Source organism: Odontesthes bonariensis, chromosome 22 (genome assembly GCF_027942865.1).
Source record: "Odontesthes bonariensis isolate fOdoBon6 chromosome 22, fOdoBon6.hap1, whole genome shotgun sequence".
NCBI lineage: Eukaryota > Metazoa > Chordata > Actinopteri > Atheriniformes > Atherinopsidae > Odontesthes > Odontesthes bonariensis.
Genome location: NC_134527.1, coordinates 32,573,114 through 32,594,253, shown reverse-complemented (window position 1 = coordinate 32,594,253; position 21,140 = coordinate 32,573,114). Strand labels below are relative to the sequence as shown.

Below are 21,140 nucleotides of genomic sequence, written 5' to 3'. Positions count from 1 at the left end.
AAGCAGGTTACAGTGGGCTGAAGAGAAGCAGCCATGGACTGTGGATGGTTGGATGGAAGTGAGACTCAGAGATGAATCACCAAGGAGACGATGCTGGAACTTTAGTTTGGTCCAATGAAACATAGAAAGATGACTGGCTGAAGAAAAGCAGCCCATCAGTTCCACCATCAGTGATGATATGGGGCTGGTGTCAGGTAAAGGACCAAGGGAGATGGCAGCCATTACCTCTACAGGAAATGCACTGGTGGACACATTCCTTCAATAAAAAGAAGGTTTGCTGATGCGGTTGCTCATTTTCCAGGTGGGTAACCAAAGAGTGTCCACCCTTTTCTTCAGGAAAGACATATCAACTCAATGACAAGGCCAGCAAACAGTTCAGTTGTATGGAGGAACCGTAAAAATGCTCCATCCTGCAAAGCTGATCTGCTGTACAAGAAAGTGGAAACCTGAATGATGTAGAACCTTGTTTTTCATTTGTGAAGTCCTCAGAGAAGCTGGCAGAAAAGACAGAGGAGCTGGAACTAAGTACCGACTGGTATTTTTTTGGTTCATGAGTCCATACTTTTTTCTCTGTCTGATTAGAAAAAAATGAAAAGAGTGCCTTCGACAAGCAGTCACAGTCACAATTTGAAGATATCTGTTTTCTCTTTACTGCACTTTGTGGGGAGTTTGATCAATAGATTTTATTAACACTTTAAGAATCAGTCCCGACTTTACCAGTACCTTCCCTTTTGGTCAACACTGCCTTATTTGTCGTCACTGCTGTTGCAATTAAGCCTAACTTTTAAAAAAAAATGGTGTGGTCCTCCTTATCTCTATAGTTGTGTTGCTAAGTTTAGCTTTTGCTAAATGGATGGATGGATGGATGGGTTTATGGATGGATGGATGGGTGGGTGGGTGGGTGTATGGGTGGATGGATGGGTTTGGGTGGGTGGGTGGATGGGTGGATGGGTGGATGGGTGGATGGGTGGATGGATGGATGGATGGATGGGTGGGTGGGTGGATGGATGGGTGGATGGATGGATGGATGGATAGGTTTGGGTGGGTGGATGGATGGATGGATGGGTGGATGGATGGATGGATGGATGGATGGATGGATGGATGGATGGGTGGATGGGTGGATGGGTGGGTGGGTGGGTGGATGGATGGGTAGATGGGTGGATGGATGGATGGATGGATGGGTTTGGGTGGGTGGGTGGGTGGATGGGTGGATGGGTGGATGGGTGGGTGGATGGATGGATTGATGGATGGGTGGATGGGTGGATGGATGGGTTTGGGTGGATGGGTGGATGGATGGATGGATGGGTGGGTGGGTGGGTGGATGGATGGATGGATGGATGGATGGATGGGTGGATGGATGGATGGATGGATGGATGGATGGATGGATGGATGGATGGATGGGTGGATGGATGGGTGGATGGGTTTGGGTGGATGGATGGATGGATGGATGGATGGATGGATGGATGGATGGATGGATGGATGGGTTTGGGTGGGTGGGTGGGTGGATGGATGGGTGGATGGATGGGTGGATGGGTGGATGGATGGGTGGATGGGTGGATGGGTGGATGGATGGATGGATGGGTGGATGGGTGGATGGGTGGATGGATGGATGGATGGATGGGTGGATGGATGGATGGATGGATGGATGGATGGATGGATGGGTTTGGGTGGGTGGGTGGGTGGATGGATGGGTGGATGGATGGGTGGATGGGTGGATGGATGGGTGGATGGGTTTGGGTGGGCTTGGAAAATGTAATTTCAACAAATGAAATGTTGGAAGAGTGGCTTTTTAAGATTTGAACAAAGTACATGTAGAGTATTTATAGCTGCTGAAACATCAGTTGAGAGGCCGGGGGCTCGGCTGAAGAAACAGAACGCACACCCACATTGTGGTTTCCGCTCTGACAGTTTGCAAAGGACTTCCTGAAGTAGCCAAACAAGAAGAAGAGAGACCGCAGGGCAAGATGCGACTGCTCCTGTTTTTTCATAAAATGTCTTGCAGGAAATGTTGTTTTTCCCCTTAAACATCTTATTGTAGCTTTAACTACATGAAAGCATTACAGATGCTGTGCAACCAAGCAAGAAGATTCTGGAGGTTCTGGTTTTGAAGAACAGTATCATTTTAAAGCTAAAGATTTTGTATGCCTTAGTAATAATCTTGAGTAATTGAGTAAGAAATCTTGAGACCAGTACAGTCATAAGCAATAGTACGTTTTTAAAGTTCCTCCTTAGTTCCTGTAACTGTGGTCCCTTTGGTGGCTGTAAAGTCTCGCCCTGTTCTTTCTCACTTCCTGAACTACGACAATTCTCACAGCCAGTCGCTGCTGGTCACAGCTGACAAACTGCGTGGTAACAGGTGGGGCTAATTACTGTTCCACACAGAGCAAAATAACATTTTATTTTTGAGCATATCTTAATTAATGCCTTTAATTAGAAAGATTCATTAAAATCAGTCTGAGACAAACTGAATAATTACACACATAAAAACATTTTTTGGGGGAAATGGGTTACAGGAAAATAAAAATCAAATATGTACCAAAGATACAGAACCTGTAGTATTTAAATGTTGTTCGAACCCCCCTGAGTGTTGGGGCAGTAGAGCACAACCCCACCCACAGCAGCCTGAATTAAAGGATGTGAGTAGAGTTATGTTTGGAGGAGGTGTATATTTCTGAAGCCGTTACATTTTTTTTGTTAATGTCAAAGCAGAGAGCTTTAACATGTCTGTGAGGGTTCGCATGATTAATATGTAACTGAGATAATAAAGTGAAAAGCTTTTGAATATATGTATTAGGACATAATAGAAAAAAAACGATCATTACAGGGTCTTAAAATGAGGTAACACACACTCAAAACCCCCAAAATGAAAAGTCCCTTCCCCTTCCAGTTTCCATGAGAGTTCAGAGGGGAAGTATCAGCCAGGTGCTGCTAATCAATTTACATGATTAATGATCATCATGAAAATGGGGAAACCACAAGTTGTAGATGTTAAATAGATCATCACATCTATAGTTTGTCATAACATTGTACAAATCTTCTCAGAAATCTAACAAACAAACAAAAAGTCCACGTTTGGAAGCCTGGATTCCAGTTGTCTATGTGAATGGTTGAAACCCTTTTGGCTCTCCTCTCTTTACTTTTTAGAATTGTTTAAAGAAAAAAAACAGACTTATTTCTGAATCTGTTGGCAGAGCTGATTGAAAAAAAGCTCTTCACCAATTTAAAAGTTCTTTCTGTTTTCCAGCTAGTCATACTCTGACTCTAAATAAAGGAAACTGATGGAGCGAAAAGCTGAGATGGATGGCTTCCTTCAACTTAATAGTAGTGTACCCCCCCCCCCCCAAAAAAAAAAACAAAACATTTATAACAATACTGAATTTTAATAGGTTTTTCAAAAAAATAATTTCCTTTTCATTTGTATTTTTTATCCCTCATTTTACCAGCTTCTGGATACTAAGAGTGAAAGATGAATTTGGGGGCAAGGCCATTAAAGGCTTTGAAGGTCATCAGTAAGATTTAAAAATGAGATGTGAAATCTAACAGGGAGCCCGTGTAGGGAGGAGAGCACAGCAGTGATGTGTCCGTGCCTTTTTGTCCCACTAATGAGTCTATTTGTAGCAGTTTGAATCAACCGGAGCACCGGGTTTCGCCCGGGGCGTAAATCAGTGTCGGACCGCCACTGGGTGAGGATAGACAAAAGTAAGCATAAGATTGTGTGAGTCATTAGTTGAAAGAAATCACCATCCTCTTGAGATCTTTTTAACTGTAAAAAGCAATGTTTGAACATCAAAACTGAGGTTAGAGTCCTAAAGTCCACTTAAAGCTAAAATAACTGATATCGAGAAGTCTTCTCTAACTGCTCTCAGCAGCTTAACAAGAGCTGGCTCTGTACCATGAAGTGCTCTAAAATCTGGTCTTTAAGCACACTATGTGGCCATGAAAGAGATACTGTAATAATAATAGCATCACTTAGTAGAGACTACAAAACCTCAGTCTTATCTCTGTCAATCAAAAATAAGTTTTTCCGCAACTAAATTCTAGCACAACTGAGATAATTGTAATTGGTCCCCAGCAACTGACCAAACAACTACTGCCATCTGCTGGTGTCCTCCAAGAATACATAGAGCCTGTTGCAAAGAACCCTGGTGTTTGGTTTGACAGGAACCTGAGTCTCCATTGTGCAGTCCTGTTTTTATCACTGAAGAAATATTTCTACAATACAATCTGTTCTATCTTTTAAAGACACAGAGATCATTTTACACGCTTGGATCTCCTCATGCCTTGATTATTGCAACAGCCTCGTCTCTTGTCTCAACCAAAAATCCATCAAAGGGCTCTAGATTGTTCAGAAATCCGACTTAACAAGAACCAAGAAAATAGAGCACATTACTCCTGTTTTAGCCTCCTTGCACTGTCTCCCAGTATATTTAAGAACTGATTTTAAGATTTTACTCTTGACTTAAAGCCCTTTGTGGGCTATCACTTTATTATTTATCTGACCTTTTAAGATTTAAGATTACTTTATTGTCATGTACACACGAATGTTAACACGAAATTACTCCTCTGCATTTGACCCACCCAGGTTGGCACCTGTTGAACACACGTGCATTGCACATGGTCACACACTCATGGCCTCATATTTTAGTTGAATATGAGCCTCAACATAGTCTGAGACCTTCTGTCATAGAACTTTTACTCGTTCTGGAGACCAGTTTAAGTCCAGAGGTGAAATCAGAAGCTCTGGAATGAGCTACCTGAGGAGACCAGCTCAGCAGTCAGTGTCTTCTTTTAAATCTCTTTTTAAAACATACCTTTGTCGCAGAGCCTTTCCTGATTTAACTTGGGCTCAGACTCAGGCTGCTGTTTTGCGAAAGCTGTGATAACATGTTTATTGTATGGTTTTTGGGTTGTTTTTTTTCAGGATTTGTTAGGGGGCCTCCGGGGTGGGGCAGGTGGGTACTTTCATGGGTGTGCAGTGGCTCCCCGGAGGCTGTCAATTCGGACCCAGGACCTGGTGGACATCGAGCCTCCTGCCCTATAGTCCAGGGGAATGGGGGGGCCTATTGTAGCCAGTCATTGGTTGCTCTTTCTGGGGGAACTTCTCTCTCCCGGTCCTACACATCCCATACCCCTCTCTCCTCTGGCTCCTACACAGCACACCCCCACAGCACACCCCCACACACGCAGGGTTTTGGGGGGGGTGCGCGTTGGCAAAGCAAATGTGTTTAGCACGACACAATATTCAATTACTTTTCTGCTTGCCATGATGCTGGACAGTACAAGGTAAAAAAGAAAATAAATGTATTAAGAGGGGATAGGGATGACTGTGGGGCATACTTCTTTAAGCAGCATAGTGAGAATGATACTTTTAATACACAATAAGGTCGTACTGAAGATGGTTCACTCTAACTGAGGAAGGGAAGTCTGTTGAAACTCAAAGAGGCAGAATTGACATTGTTAATGAAAATCAGATAAGAGTCAGGCTGGATTTGAGATCTCTTTTGTTCAACTTTATTCATCATCAAGAATAATTTAATTAGTTGAATTGTTGATTCATTTTCAGGCAATAGAGCATCAAATTCTTCGAAAGCTGGGCCTGATCAATTAATAGCAGTATTAATTACCTATTACAACTATTTTTTTTTGTAACTGGATATCAGGGAAGGAAGATGATCTTGCTTCCTTAAAAGCGGCCTCATAAATTATATTTGATGCGTATATGTGTGCAGTCTGTTGCTCCGATTATGTTTGGCAGTCCAGCCACTGCATGAAAGTCCCTCTTAATCTGTACTTGTTGGACAGCGGTGTATGGGAATCTGATGTACCATGGGTGATAAACTGGGACACCCCCGATCTGTCTCCAATCTCCCTCTGAAAGGTTCCAGTGGCCAAAAATCCAAGGGTGGAGAGGACCTGGACGTGTGGTGGAATTGGGTTTGATCGGCGTGTTTCTCTCTGGAGTTGTGGCTTTAGCAAGCTGCATATCTGCAGCAGCACAGTCCTTGGCAATCTAAATCGGAATGTCAGCCAATCGTCTGTCTCCGCAGGATATCTACACGGTCTCGAAGCACACATGCGCTAAGGCATCCAAAAGTATTAAGTCAGCCGCTTGTTACACAGTCAAACAGAATAATGTCAGCATCATTATGGGGTATAATGTATATATTTATTTATGTTTGCTTCAAAGTAATTAAATATACAATCCATTAGTCAAGCAAATGGAATAACAGCGGAATAACAGCGGACTATTTTAGGAAACTCCTACGGCAGGTCTGGATCACTCGTAAATTCTGTTCGTACCTGAAAGAAAACGTAAAATACGAAAAGATTGGTGAATGCGCAAATTCTCTTAAATCCCTCGAACGCACGACTTAAGAACAAATCTGTTCGTATGAACGGTTGTTGCATGAGGCCCAATGTGTGTTATTTCAGATTTTTGGGTTTCCACTAATAGTCAAATTTCTTACAGTATTTTTAGGGTTTGAATATGATCGTTGATCCAGGGGAAATATTCTGTGTTTGTTCCTTACTTTTAAAGGGGGTGATTTGGTCAAAGATGTAAGGACAATAATCGTTGAAGAAATATAATTGTACATTTGGTTCAAGCGGTGGTTCACTGGGATCCATCACCGGATTTAACTGCAGAGTCAGCACTGAGAATGTGAACACATCTCAGTGCACGCAGTAGAGACAGACTGATGAAGAGGCACTTTAGAGATAAAAGCGTTATGGTCAGAGTCCAATAGGTTAAGAGAGTTAACCGAAAAACCAGATCAAAGTACCAGGGCTAAGGTGTGACCTTTAAAGTGTGCAGCCTCTTTCAAAGGTTGAATGAGGTTGAAAGAATCAATATATATCTAATAGAAATAAGAAGTTTGGGAATGAGAGGGACAGCACTGATGGATGTTTAAGTCAACAAGAATAAGCACACTGTTATTATTTAGGTATTACAATACATAAAAGTTCTGAAAGCTTAGAAGTAGAGTGAGAAGTAGCAGATTTAGCGGGGTTATAGATTAAGATGCATAAGATGGATAGGCCTGTGTTTAGGAAACATAGCGCTTCAAAGGAAATAAAGTCACCAAAAGTAATAGGATGGCACTTAAGAATGAGCTCATGGAAGACAGCTAGACCATCCTCTCTTGCAGAAGACCAGGTCAAATGAAAACAATAAATATCAGGAGGACTAGTTTCAATAAAGGCAACAGTATTCATGATTTTATCCAGCTTATTAGTAACAATAAAATTCTTAATCACACACAACTTTTTAGTGAGAGATCTGGCCAACATAAAGTCAAAATTGTTTGGTATTGGAACAGTAGAAACAGGCACGTTCACATGTGTAGGTTTGGTTTCTATCTAAATAGGTTTAGGTTCTGGAGAGGACGATTGGGATAACGACCAGGTGGACTGGACAGCATGCATATTTGCTGATAGAATTAATTTACCTTGTCTGTTTGAACACATCAGTCCTGAAGAAAGAGGAATGATTCCAGAACATTTCCAGAACAGTTCATCCGGTTCATTACAGTCTGGTGTGGAGGCTGAGGATTGCAGGCCAGCATGGGAATGGAACACTATTCGTTAAAAAGTTGAAAGGATTATTCAGGACCCATCTTGTGTCAAGATGACATGGTTGCTAAAGACTGCTTCTCAGTCTTTAGCAACCTTTGCAGTGTGACACGCTTTGCAGTGTGACAGTGGCCCTCTGGGCAGTGGTAGCCTCTGATGAAGCTGCAGCATCACCAATCCCAGTCTTCCAAAAGGGTTACAGATCAGATTTTTGGAGAATTGCTTGGGAGGACTGGAGTTTCACTGGACATGGCTGTATAGTAATGGGAGAAGCTAAGGAGATGAGGCAGGCTAGTCAGAGTGCCATTTGTGTGCCTGGACATCTACTTTGTTAGCCATTATTTGCTTATAAGACTTAAGGTTTGAGTAACCTGTAATCCTGATGCAATTTGAGTCTCTTGCTAATAAAACAGTAAGCAATCAACTCATTGTGGACTTCAGGATGACCAAAGGTGGCACACACACACACACACCCATCCGTATCAACGGGATGGAGCTTGAGCGTGTCGCCAGCTTTAAGTTCCTGGGTGTCCACATCTCCGAGGACCTCTCTTGGACCCTCAACACCTCAACCATAATCAAGAAGGCTCATCAGCGCCTCTTCTTCTTGAGGAGACTGAAGAAGGCCCATCTATCCCCTCAGATACTGGTGAACTTCTACCGCTGCATCTCAGTATGGTATGGTATTTGCTCCACCGCTGACCGTAAATCACTCCAGACGGTGCTGAATAAATGCTATAATAATTATGCTATATAAATGCATAATTTGTCGCCTCTGGCCTTACAGAGTCATCCGTCGTCCTGTCTGCACCAAGAGTGTGGCGTCCTGCTAGCCCAATAGTACTGTCCAGAAAAAACGGTGTTCAGCCATGTCTCATGACATTAGATTGTCCATTTGTAGTAGTGCAGGTGGTGTAAATAAGTAGTCTGAAGGCTACAGAAGGCTAAGACCAAACTGGACTAGTTTCATTTCACCAATGCTCAGTTTGGCTCTCACAGCCTTTGAAGTCTGCCCCTCCTGAGTTGGGACACAGATAAGGATTCCTGGTAGACTGCTTTTGTCATAATTGAAATTAAGTGGTTGTGTTTGTAGATCAGTTTTAGGAGCTCACCTGCAGAACTGGACAGACCCATCAATGCTGTTTCTAATTAGCGAACACCTGCTAATTTACCTTCTTTTTTTAAAATTTGCCCCACACCCTTAAAGTTGAGCCGAACTGCTCATGTAACCTTTTAAGTAATTACCGTATGCTTTATCCTTGAAATGTTTCTGTTACTCTCATGGTGAATGACAGTTTGGTTCTATGCAGTTATAGATATTTGTCATAACTGGGTTGCTCAGAGCAAGTCAAAAAGTGGATGAACCAACATTTCCTTCAGTTAAATCAAGAAAAAACTCAGGTCATTGTGTTTGGCAACAAAGAGAAGAGGTTATCTGTCAGTAAACACCTCGAGTCTTTTATCAACTTAAGAACATATCCAGAATGAAGGGTTTCATGTCCCAAACAGATCAGGAGAAGCTGATTCATGCTTTCATCTCCAACAGACTGGACTACTGTAACGGTCTTCTGACTGGACTCCCCCAAAAGAGTCTCAAACAGCTGCAGCCCGAGTTTTAACCAGAACAAAGAGATCACATCACATCACCCCAGTTCTCAAGTCTTTACATCGGCTCCCGGTCAGATACAGAATAGATTTTAAAGTTCTGCTGCTCGTCTACAAATCACGGAACGCTTTAGGTCCAGAATACATGAATGACATGCTAGCAGAGTATAAACCCAGTAGAGCTCTGAGATCTGCTGACTCAGGTCAGATAGTGGAGCCCAGAGTTCAGACTGGACCCGGTGAAGCAGCTTTTAGCTGTTCTGCTGCTCACAACTGGAACAAACTACCAGCAGAACTGAAATCAGCCACAACTGGAAGCACTTTTAAATCCAGGTTAAAAACATTTCTCTTTTGGTGTGCTTATGGTTGAGTTAATATTTTTCTTTTTCCCCTCTTCTATGATTGCTTTTAACTGTGTTTTATTCTATTTTTTTCTCTTTAAACTTCTTGTTTTTATGCTGCTTTATGCTGTTCTTTTAAATGCCTTGTCTTTATGTAAAGCACATAAATAATGGTAATAAATAATGGTTAAAAATGGTTACTCCTTATCGTACTTTTGGTTGGCCCTTTTAGACCGTTCGACAGGACAAACAAATGCTTAGTATTTTAATTGAATATCATATGGACCATTTTCCAGGTAACCATGATTTAACATTTCTACTACTTTTGCATTTTATGGTCTGAGTTAGAAAGAGAGACCAAAAATAAACCTGTATTACTGATATAGTATTATGTCTCTAAATATAATTATGTCAGCTGAATTAGCATTTTTGCAATTAAAAATCTCCTAAACTATGAACCATGTCGACTTTATGACCGAGAACTGGTAGTTGAATAATATTGATCAGAGACTAAATATTCCACCATGCAGACAGACAAAAATAGTAACATCAAACAACAAGAAAAAGTTTCGATATCAAACTACATGTAATTTTCTTTTCTTCTACTCTTGTGTGCAGGATTCGACAGAGAGATCAGAATGGATCATACGCTCTGTGTTTACTTCATGAAGGACAAGTGATGCATTATCGTATTGACAGGGACAGGACCGGCAAGCTCTCCATCCCAGATGGCAAGAAGTTTGACACCCTGTGGCAGGTTAACACAATATAGTTTTATGTGCTTAGCAATCTATTTTTATTGAATTAGAAATATAAGCATGATGTATTACATGGTAATAAGTTATGTATCTATCCATTATGGACACTGTCTCGAAATTTGTGGGGCACATTTATGCTCTGAGGGTTGGAACAAAGCAATATAGCGACAGAAGAGGTAATTATTAGACTTTCTTTTTGGAAAACATTAACAGTTCAATTCTTTCTTAGATTTTGATTTATTGTGCTTAAAGATTTTGTGATATTGGTCAATTTACAGCTATTTTCCAAGATATTAAACAATTTCTTTGAAAAAAATCAACAAAACAATACTGACTATTTGAACGTGTTGTTGATTGTACCCAGAGTTGACTGTAGCCTGATGTGTTTCACAAAAAATTAGAGGATCTACCGTCAACATTTACTCTTACCACCAACATTTACAGTGGCTTGTAAAGTTATTGACCCCTTTGGCACTGGTCCTATTTTTTATTTTTCCATTACAGCCTGTAATTTGAATTGATTTTGGGGGGATTTACGTTAAAATCTACCCCCCAAAAAATTGATGAGGTGAAATAAAAAAAGTTAAAGTGGTATATGTATTGCAATATATGTATTGCATACCCTTTGCTATGAAGTCCCTAATTAAGATCTGGTGCTACCAATTACCTTTAGAAGTCACAAAATCATTTAAATAAGGTCCACCTGTGTGAAGTCAGAGATGATATCCGTATTGGGAGCAGGTCGTTTAGGCCAACATATGAGTCGTTTAGGCCAGGCTACCTGAGCAGCTGAAATCTTTATTCTTGTACATTCGTTATTATTTGAAGTGGGCGTTTTATTTTGAAGACGGTTTGTGCAGTTCCTCTTCCTTTCTTCACGTTCACCACTCGACATGTTTACACCGGTGCGGCAGTCACTGACGATGTAAGTTATGTTCATACTGATGTGAAATGAATGTGTACATGTTACTTACCTTTCTGATAGTGTTTTCTTGCTCCTGGTGTGTATTTGCACTCTTTAAAATGTCCGTTTCTGCTCGTTAGCATGATCGCGATTTAGCATTGTTAAGCTAACCGAATTGGTATTATACACCATTATTGTCCAATGAATGTGGCAATGCGGATGATTATTTCCACAATTTTATGAATTCATAAATCACCATTTATTAAATAAAAAAAAACGTTTCCACACTAAAGTTGGTTATTAAATAATTTACCATAGTTATGTAGGCTACCCAGACAGACCAGTAGAGCTGACTTATATCTTTAATAACGAATGTACAGTAATAAAGATTTCAGCTGCTCAGGTAGCCTGGCCTAAACGACTGCAGGGGGGCCTAAACGACTGCGGCCTAAACGCCAATGGCCTAAACGACCTGTATCCTCAGTATTTATACAGCTGTTCATAAAGGCTCCAGGGTTTGCAAACACCACTAATAAAGAGGCCCCACCAAGGAACCAATTCATTGACGACCAAGGAGCTCTCCACTCAAGTCAGACCCAAAGTTGTAGAGAAGTACAAATCAGGGTTGGGTGACATCAAAAGTTAAATCTGCTAGCAGTGATGAATGACCCTCTCACCTCAGCAGCACTCTGACCTGTGCTGCAATGAAGGACCCCGGCGATCGCTAGGTCAGGGCGTTTGGGGGCTCTTTGAACACGTTGCTCGAAGGACATAGAAACCGCTTCCTCCAAGCAGCCATCAGGTAGCGCTGTAATCATGTGTTCATACCTATGTGCAGACCTGTTCAGTGTAGGATTGTTATCAATCATGAAAAATATGAGCAATGCAGGACAATGGACTACTGAGTAACAGCAACTTCCTGTGTCATGGCGATGGATTGACATTTTACAGGAAGCCAGTGGATTAATGATCAGATCAGATAGTTTTATTTGTCACATACACAATCATACACAGTACAATGTGCAGTGAAGTTTTTTCTTGTTCCTGCTACCAAAAAATAAGAATTGAAATGAAATATGAATGAAATGAAAACTTTAAGCGAGGGAGGAGGCATATTCCTACATTAAAACCATGTTCTGACTAAGGTTGAAAGAATGTGTTACATCATACTCTCTCACAAACACTACTGTAGTCACACACACTCACTATCACACTCTCACAAACACTACTACAGTCACACACACTTACTATCACACTCTCACAAACACTACTATAGTCACACACGCTATCACACTCTCACAAACACTACTATAGTCACACACACTTACTATCATACTCTCACAAACACTACTATAGTCACACACACTTACTATCACACTCTCACAAAAACTACTATAGTCACACACACTTACTATCACACTCTCACAAAAACTACTATAGTCACACACACTTACTATCACACTCTCACAAAAACTACTATAGTCACACACACTTACTATCACACTCTCACAAAAACTACTATAGTCACACACACTTACTATCACACTCTCACAAAAACTACTATAGTCACACACACTTACTATCATACTATCACAAACACTACTATAGTCACACACACTTACTATCACACTCTCACAAACACTACTATAGTCACACACACTTACTATCACACTCTCACAAAAACTACTATAGTCACACACACTTACTATCATACTATCACAAACACTACTATAGTCACACACACTTACTATCATACTCTCACAAACACTACTATAGTCACGCACACTTACTATCACACTCTCACAAACACTACTATAGTCACGCACACTTACTATCATACTCTCACAAACACTACTATAGTCACACACACTTACTATCACACTCTCACAAACACTACTATAGTCACACACACTTACTATCATACTATCACAAACACTACTATAGTCACGCACACTTACTATCATACTCTCACAAACACTACTATAGTCACACACACTTACTATCACACTCTCACAAACACTACTATAGTCACACACACTTACTATCACACTCTCACAAACACTACTATAGTCACACACACTTACTATCATACTCTCACAAACACTACTATAGTCACACACACTTACTATCATACTCTCACAAAAACTACTATAGTCACGCACACTTACTATCACACTCTCACAAACACTACTATAGTCACGCACACTTACTATCATACTCTCACAAACACTACTATAGTCACACACACTTACTATCACACTCTCACAAACACTACTATAGTCACACACACTTACTATCATACTATCACAAACACTACTATAGTCACGCACACTTACTATCATACTCTCACAAACACTACTATAGTCACACACACTTACTATCACACTCTCACAAACACTACTATAGTCACACACACTTACTATCACACTCTCACAAACACTACTATAGTCACACACACTTACTATCATACTCTCACAAACACTACTATAGTCACACACACTTACTATCACACTCTCACAAAAACTACTATAGTCACACACACTTACTATCATACTCTCACAAAAACTACTATAGTCACACACACTTACTATCATACTCTCACAAAAACTACTATAGTCACACACACTTACTATCATACTCTCACAAAAACTACTATAGTCACACACACTTACTATCACACTCTCACAAACACTACTATAGTCACACACACTTACTATCACACTCTCACAAAAACTACTATAGTCACACACACTTACTATCATACTCTCACAAAAACTACTATAGTCACACACACTTACTATCATACTCTCACAAAAACTACTATAGTCACACACACTTACTATCACACTCTCACAAACACTACTATAGTCACACACACTTACTATCACACTCTCACAAACACTACTATAGTCACACACACTTACTATCACACTCTCACAAACACTACTATAGTCACACACACTTACTATCACACTCTCACAAAAACTACTATAGTCACACACACTTACTATCACACTCTCACAAACACTACTATAGTCACGCACACTTACTATCACACTCTCACAAACACTACTATAGTCACGCACACTTACTATCATACTCTCACAAAAACTACTATAGTCACACACACTTACTATCACACTCTCACAAACACTACTATAGTCACACACACTTACTATCACACTCTCACAAACACTACTATAGTCACACACACTTACTATCACACTCTCACAAACACTACTATAGTCACACACACTTACTATCATACTCTCACAAACACTACTATAGTCACACACACTTACTATCACACTCTCACAAACACTACTATAGTCACACACACTTACTATCACACTCTCACAAACACTACTATAGTCACACACACTTACTATCACACTCTCACAAACACTACTATAGTCACACACACTTACTATCACACTCTCACAAACACTACTATAGTCACACACACTTACTATCACACTCTCACAAACACTGCTACAGTCACACACACTTACTATCACACTCTCACAAACACTACTATAGTCACACACACTTACTATCACACTCTCACAAACACTACTATAGTCACACACACTTACTATCACACTCTCACAAACACTACTATAGTCACACACACTTACTATCACACTCTCACAAACACTACTATAGTCACACACACTTACTATCACACTCTCACAAACACTACTATAGTCACACACACTTACTATCACACTCTCACAAACACTACTATAGTCACACACACTTACTATCATACTCTCACAAACACTACTATAGTCACACACACTTACTATCACACTCTCACAAACACTACTATAGTCACACACACTTACTATCACACTCTCACAAACACTACTATAGTCACACACACTTACTATCACACTCTCACAAAAACTACTATAGTCACACACACTTACTATCACACTCTCACAAACACTACTATAGTCACACACACTTACTATCACACTCTCACAAACACTACTATAGTCACACACACTTACTATCACACTCTCACAAACACTACTATAGTCACACACACTTACTATCACACTCTCACAAAAACTACTATAGTCACACACACTTACTATCACACTCTCACAAAAACTACTATAGTCACACACACTTACTATCATACTCTCACAAAAACTACTATAGTCACACACACTTACTATCATACTCTCACAAACACTACTATAGTCACACACACTTACTATCACACTCTCACAAACACTACTATAGTCACACACACTTACTATCACACTCTCACAAAAACTACTATAGTCACACACACTTACTATCACACTCTCACAAAAACTACTATAGTCACACACACTTACTATCACACTCTCACAAACACTACTATAGTCACACACACTTACTATCACACTCTCACAAACACTACTATAGTCACACACACTTACTATCACACTCTCACAAACACTACTATAGTCACACACACTTACTATCACACTCTCACAAACACTACTATAGTCACACACACTTACTATCACTCTCTCACAAACACTACTATAGTCACACACACTTACTATCACACTCTCACAAACACTACTATAGTCACACACACTTACTATCACACTCTCACAAAAACTACTATAGTCACACACACTTACTATCACACTCTCACAAACACTACTATAGTCACACACACTTACTATCACACTCTCACAAACACTACTATAGTCACACACACTTACTATCACACTCTCACAAACACTACTACAGTCACACACACTTACTATCACACTCTCACAAAAACTACTATAGTCACACACACTTACTATCACACTCTCACAAACACTACTACAGTCACACACACTTACTATCACACTCTCACAAAAACTACTATAGTCACACACACTTACTATCACACTCTCACAAACACTACTATAGTCACACACACTTACTATCACACTCTCACAAACACTACTATAGTCACACACACTTACTATCACACTCTCACAAACACTACTATAGTCACACACACTTACTATCACACTCTCACAAACACTACTATAGTCACACACACTTACTATCATACTCTCTCACAAACACTACTATAGTCACACACACTTACTATCACACTCTCACAAAAACTACTATAGTCACACACACTTACTATCACACTCTCACAAACACTACTACAGTCACACACACTTACTATCACACTCTCACAAAAACTACTATAGTCACACACACTTACTATCACACTCTCACAAACACTACTATAGTCACACACACTTACTATCACACTCTCACAAACACTACTATAGTCACACACACTTACTATCACACTCTCACAAACACTACTATAGTCACACACACTTACTATCATACTCTCACAAACACTACTATAGTCACACACACTTACTATCATACTCTCTCACAAACACTACTATAGTCACACACACTTACTATCACACTCTCACAAAAACTACTATAGTCACACACACTTACTATCACACTCTCACAAAAACTACTATAGTCACACACACTTACTATCACACTCTCACAAACACTACTATAGTCACACACACTTACTATCACACTCTCACAAAAACTACTATAGTCACACACACTTACTATCACACTCTCACAAACACTACTATAGTCACACACACTTACTATCACACTCTCACAAAAACTACTATAGTCACACACACTTACTATCACACCCTCACAAACACTACTATAGTCACACACACTTACTATCACACTCTCACAAACACTACTATAGTCACACACACTTACTATCATACTCTCACAAACACTACTATAGTCACACACACTTACTATCATACTCTCACAAACACTACTATAGTCACACACACTTACTATCACACTCTCACAAACACTACTATAGTCACACACACTTACTATCACACTCTCACAAACACTACTATAGTCACACACACTTACTATCACACTCTCACAAACACTACTATAGTCACACACACTTACTATCACACTCTCACAAACACTACTATAGTCACACACACTTACTATCACACTCTCACAAAAACTACTATAGTCACACACACTTACTATCACACTCTCACAAACACTACTATAGTCACACACACTATCATACTCTCACAAACACTACTATAGTCACACACACTATCATACTCTCACAAACACTACTATAGTCACACACACTTACTATCACACTCTCACAAACACTACTATAGTCACACACACTTACTATCACACTCTCACAAACACTACTATAGTCACACACACTTACTATCACACTCTCACAAACACTACTATAGTCACACACACTTACTATCATACTCTCACAAACACTACTATAGTCACACACACTTACTATCACACTCTCACAAACACTACTATAGTCACACACACTTACTATCATACTCTCTCACAAACACTACTATAGTCACACACACTTACTATCATACTCTCACAAACACTACTATAGTCACACACACTTACTATCATACTCTCACAAACACTACTATAGTCACACACACTTACTATCATACTCTCTCACAAACACTACTATAGTCACACACACTTACTATCATACTCTCACAAACACTACTACAGTCACACACACTTACTATCATACTCTCACAAACACTACTATAGTCACACACACTTACTATCATACTCTCACAAACACTACTACAGTCACACACACTTACTATCATACTCTCACAAACACTACTATAGTCACACACACTTACTATCACACTCTCACAAACACTACTATAGTCACACACACTTACTATCACACTCTCACAAACACTACTACAGTCACACACACTTACTATCACACTCTCACAAAAACTACTATAGTCACACACACTTACTATCACACTCTCACAAACACTACTACAGTCACACACACTTACTATCACACTCTCACAAAAACTACTATAGTCACACACACTTACTATCACACTCTCACAAACACTACTATAGTCACACACACTTACTATCACACTCTCACAAACACTACTATAGTCACACACACTTACTATCATACTCTCTCACAAACACTACTATAGTCACACACACTTACTATCACACTCTCACAAAAACTACTATAGTCACACACACTTACTATCACACTCTCACAAACACTACTACAGTCACACACACTTACTATCACACTCTCACAAAAACTACTATAGTCACACACACTTACTATCACACTCTCACAAACACTACTATAGTCACACACACTTACTATCATACTCTCACAAACACTACTATAGTCACACACACTTACTATCACACTCTCACAAACACTACTACAGTCACACACACTTACTATCACACTCTCACAAAAACTACTATAGTCACACACACTTACTATCACACTCTCACAAACACTACTATAGTCACACACACTTACTATCACACTCTCACAAACACTACTATAGTCACACACACTTACTATCATACTCTCTCACAAACACTACTATAGTCACACACACTTACTATCATACTCTCTCACAAACACTACTATAGTCACACACACTTACTATCACACTCTCACAAAAACTACTATAGTCACACACACTTACTATCACACTCTCACAAAAACTACTATAGTCACACACACTTACTATCACACTCTCACAAACACTACTATAGTCACACACACTTACTATCACACTCTCACAAAAACTACTATAGTCACACACACTTACTATCACACTCTCACAAACACTACTATAGTCACACACACTTACTATCACACTCTCACAAAAACTACTATAGTCACACACACTTACTATCACACTCTCACAAACACTACTATAGTCACACACACTTACTATCACACTCTCACAAACACTACTATAGTCACACACACTTACTATCATACTCTCTCACAAACACTACTATAGTCACACACACTTACTATCACACTCTCACAAAAACTACTATAGTCACACACACTTACTATCACACTCTCACAAACACTACTACAGTCACACACACTTACTATCACACTCTCACAAAAACTACTATAGTCACACACACTTACTATCACACTCTCACAAACACTACTATAGTCACACACACTTACTATCATACTCTCACAAACACTACTATAGTCACACACACTTACTATCACACTCTCACAAACACTACTACAGTCACACACACTTACTATCACACTCTCACAAAAACTACTATAGTCACACACACTTACTATCACACTCTCACAAACACTACTATAGTCACACACACTTACTATCACACTCTCACAAACACTACTATAGTCACACACACTTACTATCATACTCTCTCACAAACACTACTATAGTCACACACACTTACTATCATACTCTCTCACAAACACTACTATAGTCACACACACTTACTATCACACTCTCACAAAAACTACTATAGTCACACACACTTACTATCACACTCTCACAAAAACTACTATAGTCACACACACTTACTATCACACTCTCACAAACACTACTATAGTCACACACACTTACTATCACACTCTCACAAAAACTACTATAGTCACACACACTTACTATCACACTCTCACAAACACTACTATAGTCACACACACTTACTATCACACTCTCACAAAAACTACTATAGTCACACACACTTACTATCACACCCTCACAAACACTACTATAGTCACACACACTTACTATCACACTCTCACAAACACTACTATAGTCACACACACTTACTATCATACTCTCACAAACACTACTATAGTCACACACACTTACTATCATACTCTCACAAACACTACTATAGTCACACACACTTACTATCACACTCTCACAAACACTACTATAGTCACACACACTTACTATCACACTCTCACAAACACTACTATAGTCACACACACTTACTATCACACTCTCACAAACACTACTATAGTCACACACACTTACTATCACACTCTCACAAACACTACTATAGTCACACACACTTACTATCACACTCTCACAAAAACTACTATAGTCACACACACTTACTATCACACTCTCACAAACACTACTATAGTCACACACACTATCATACTCTCACAAACACTACTATAGTCACACACACTATCATACTCTCACAAACACTACTATAGTCACACACACTTACTATCACACTCTCACAAACACTACTATAGTCACACACACTTACTATCACACTCTCACAAACACTACTATAGTCACACACACTTACTATCACACTCTCACAAACACTACTATAGTCACACACACTTACTATCATACTCTCACAAACACTACTATAGTCACACACACTTACTATCACACTCTCACAAACACTACTATAGTCACACACACTTACTATCATACTCTCTCACAAACACTACTATAGTCACACACACTTACTATCATACTCTCACAAACACTACTATAGTCACACACACTTACTATCATACTCTCACAAACACTACTATAGTCACACACACTTACTATCATACTCTCTCACAAACACTACTATAGTCACACACACTTACTATCATACTCTCACAAACACTACTACAGTCACACACACTTACTATCATACTCTCACAAACACTACTATAGTCACACACACTTACTATCATACTCTCACAAACACTACTACAGTCACACACACTTACTATCATACTCTCACAAACACTACTATAGTCACACACACTTACTATCACACTCTCACAAACACTACTATAGTCACACACACTTACTATCACACTCTCACAAACACTACTACAGTCACACACACTTACTATCACACTCTCACAAAAACTACTATAGTCACACACACTTACTATCACACTCTCACAAACACTACTACAGTCACACACACTTACTATCACACTCTCACAAAAACTACTATAGTCACACACACTTACTATCACACTCTCACAAACACTACTATAGTCACACACACTTACTATCACACTCTCAC

General features: G+C 39.6%; 1 protein-coding gene across 3 annotated transcripts in view; it reads left to right on the top strand.

Annotated features, from left to right (window-relative positions):
* syk (spleen tyrosine kinase) overlaps nucleotides 1-21,140 on the top strand; it is a 65,790-nt gene that overhangs the window by 29,859 nt on the left and 14,791 nt on the right. For all 3 annotated transcript variants that reach the window (XM_075455252.1, XM_075455253.1, XM_075455254.1), the window contains one exon: nucleotides 10,137-10,275. In XM_075455252.1, coding sequence (XP_075311367.1) covers nucleotides 10,137-10,275 — 139 coding nt within the window. The remainder of the gene's footprint in view (nucleotides 1-10,136; nucleotides 10,276-21,140) is intronic.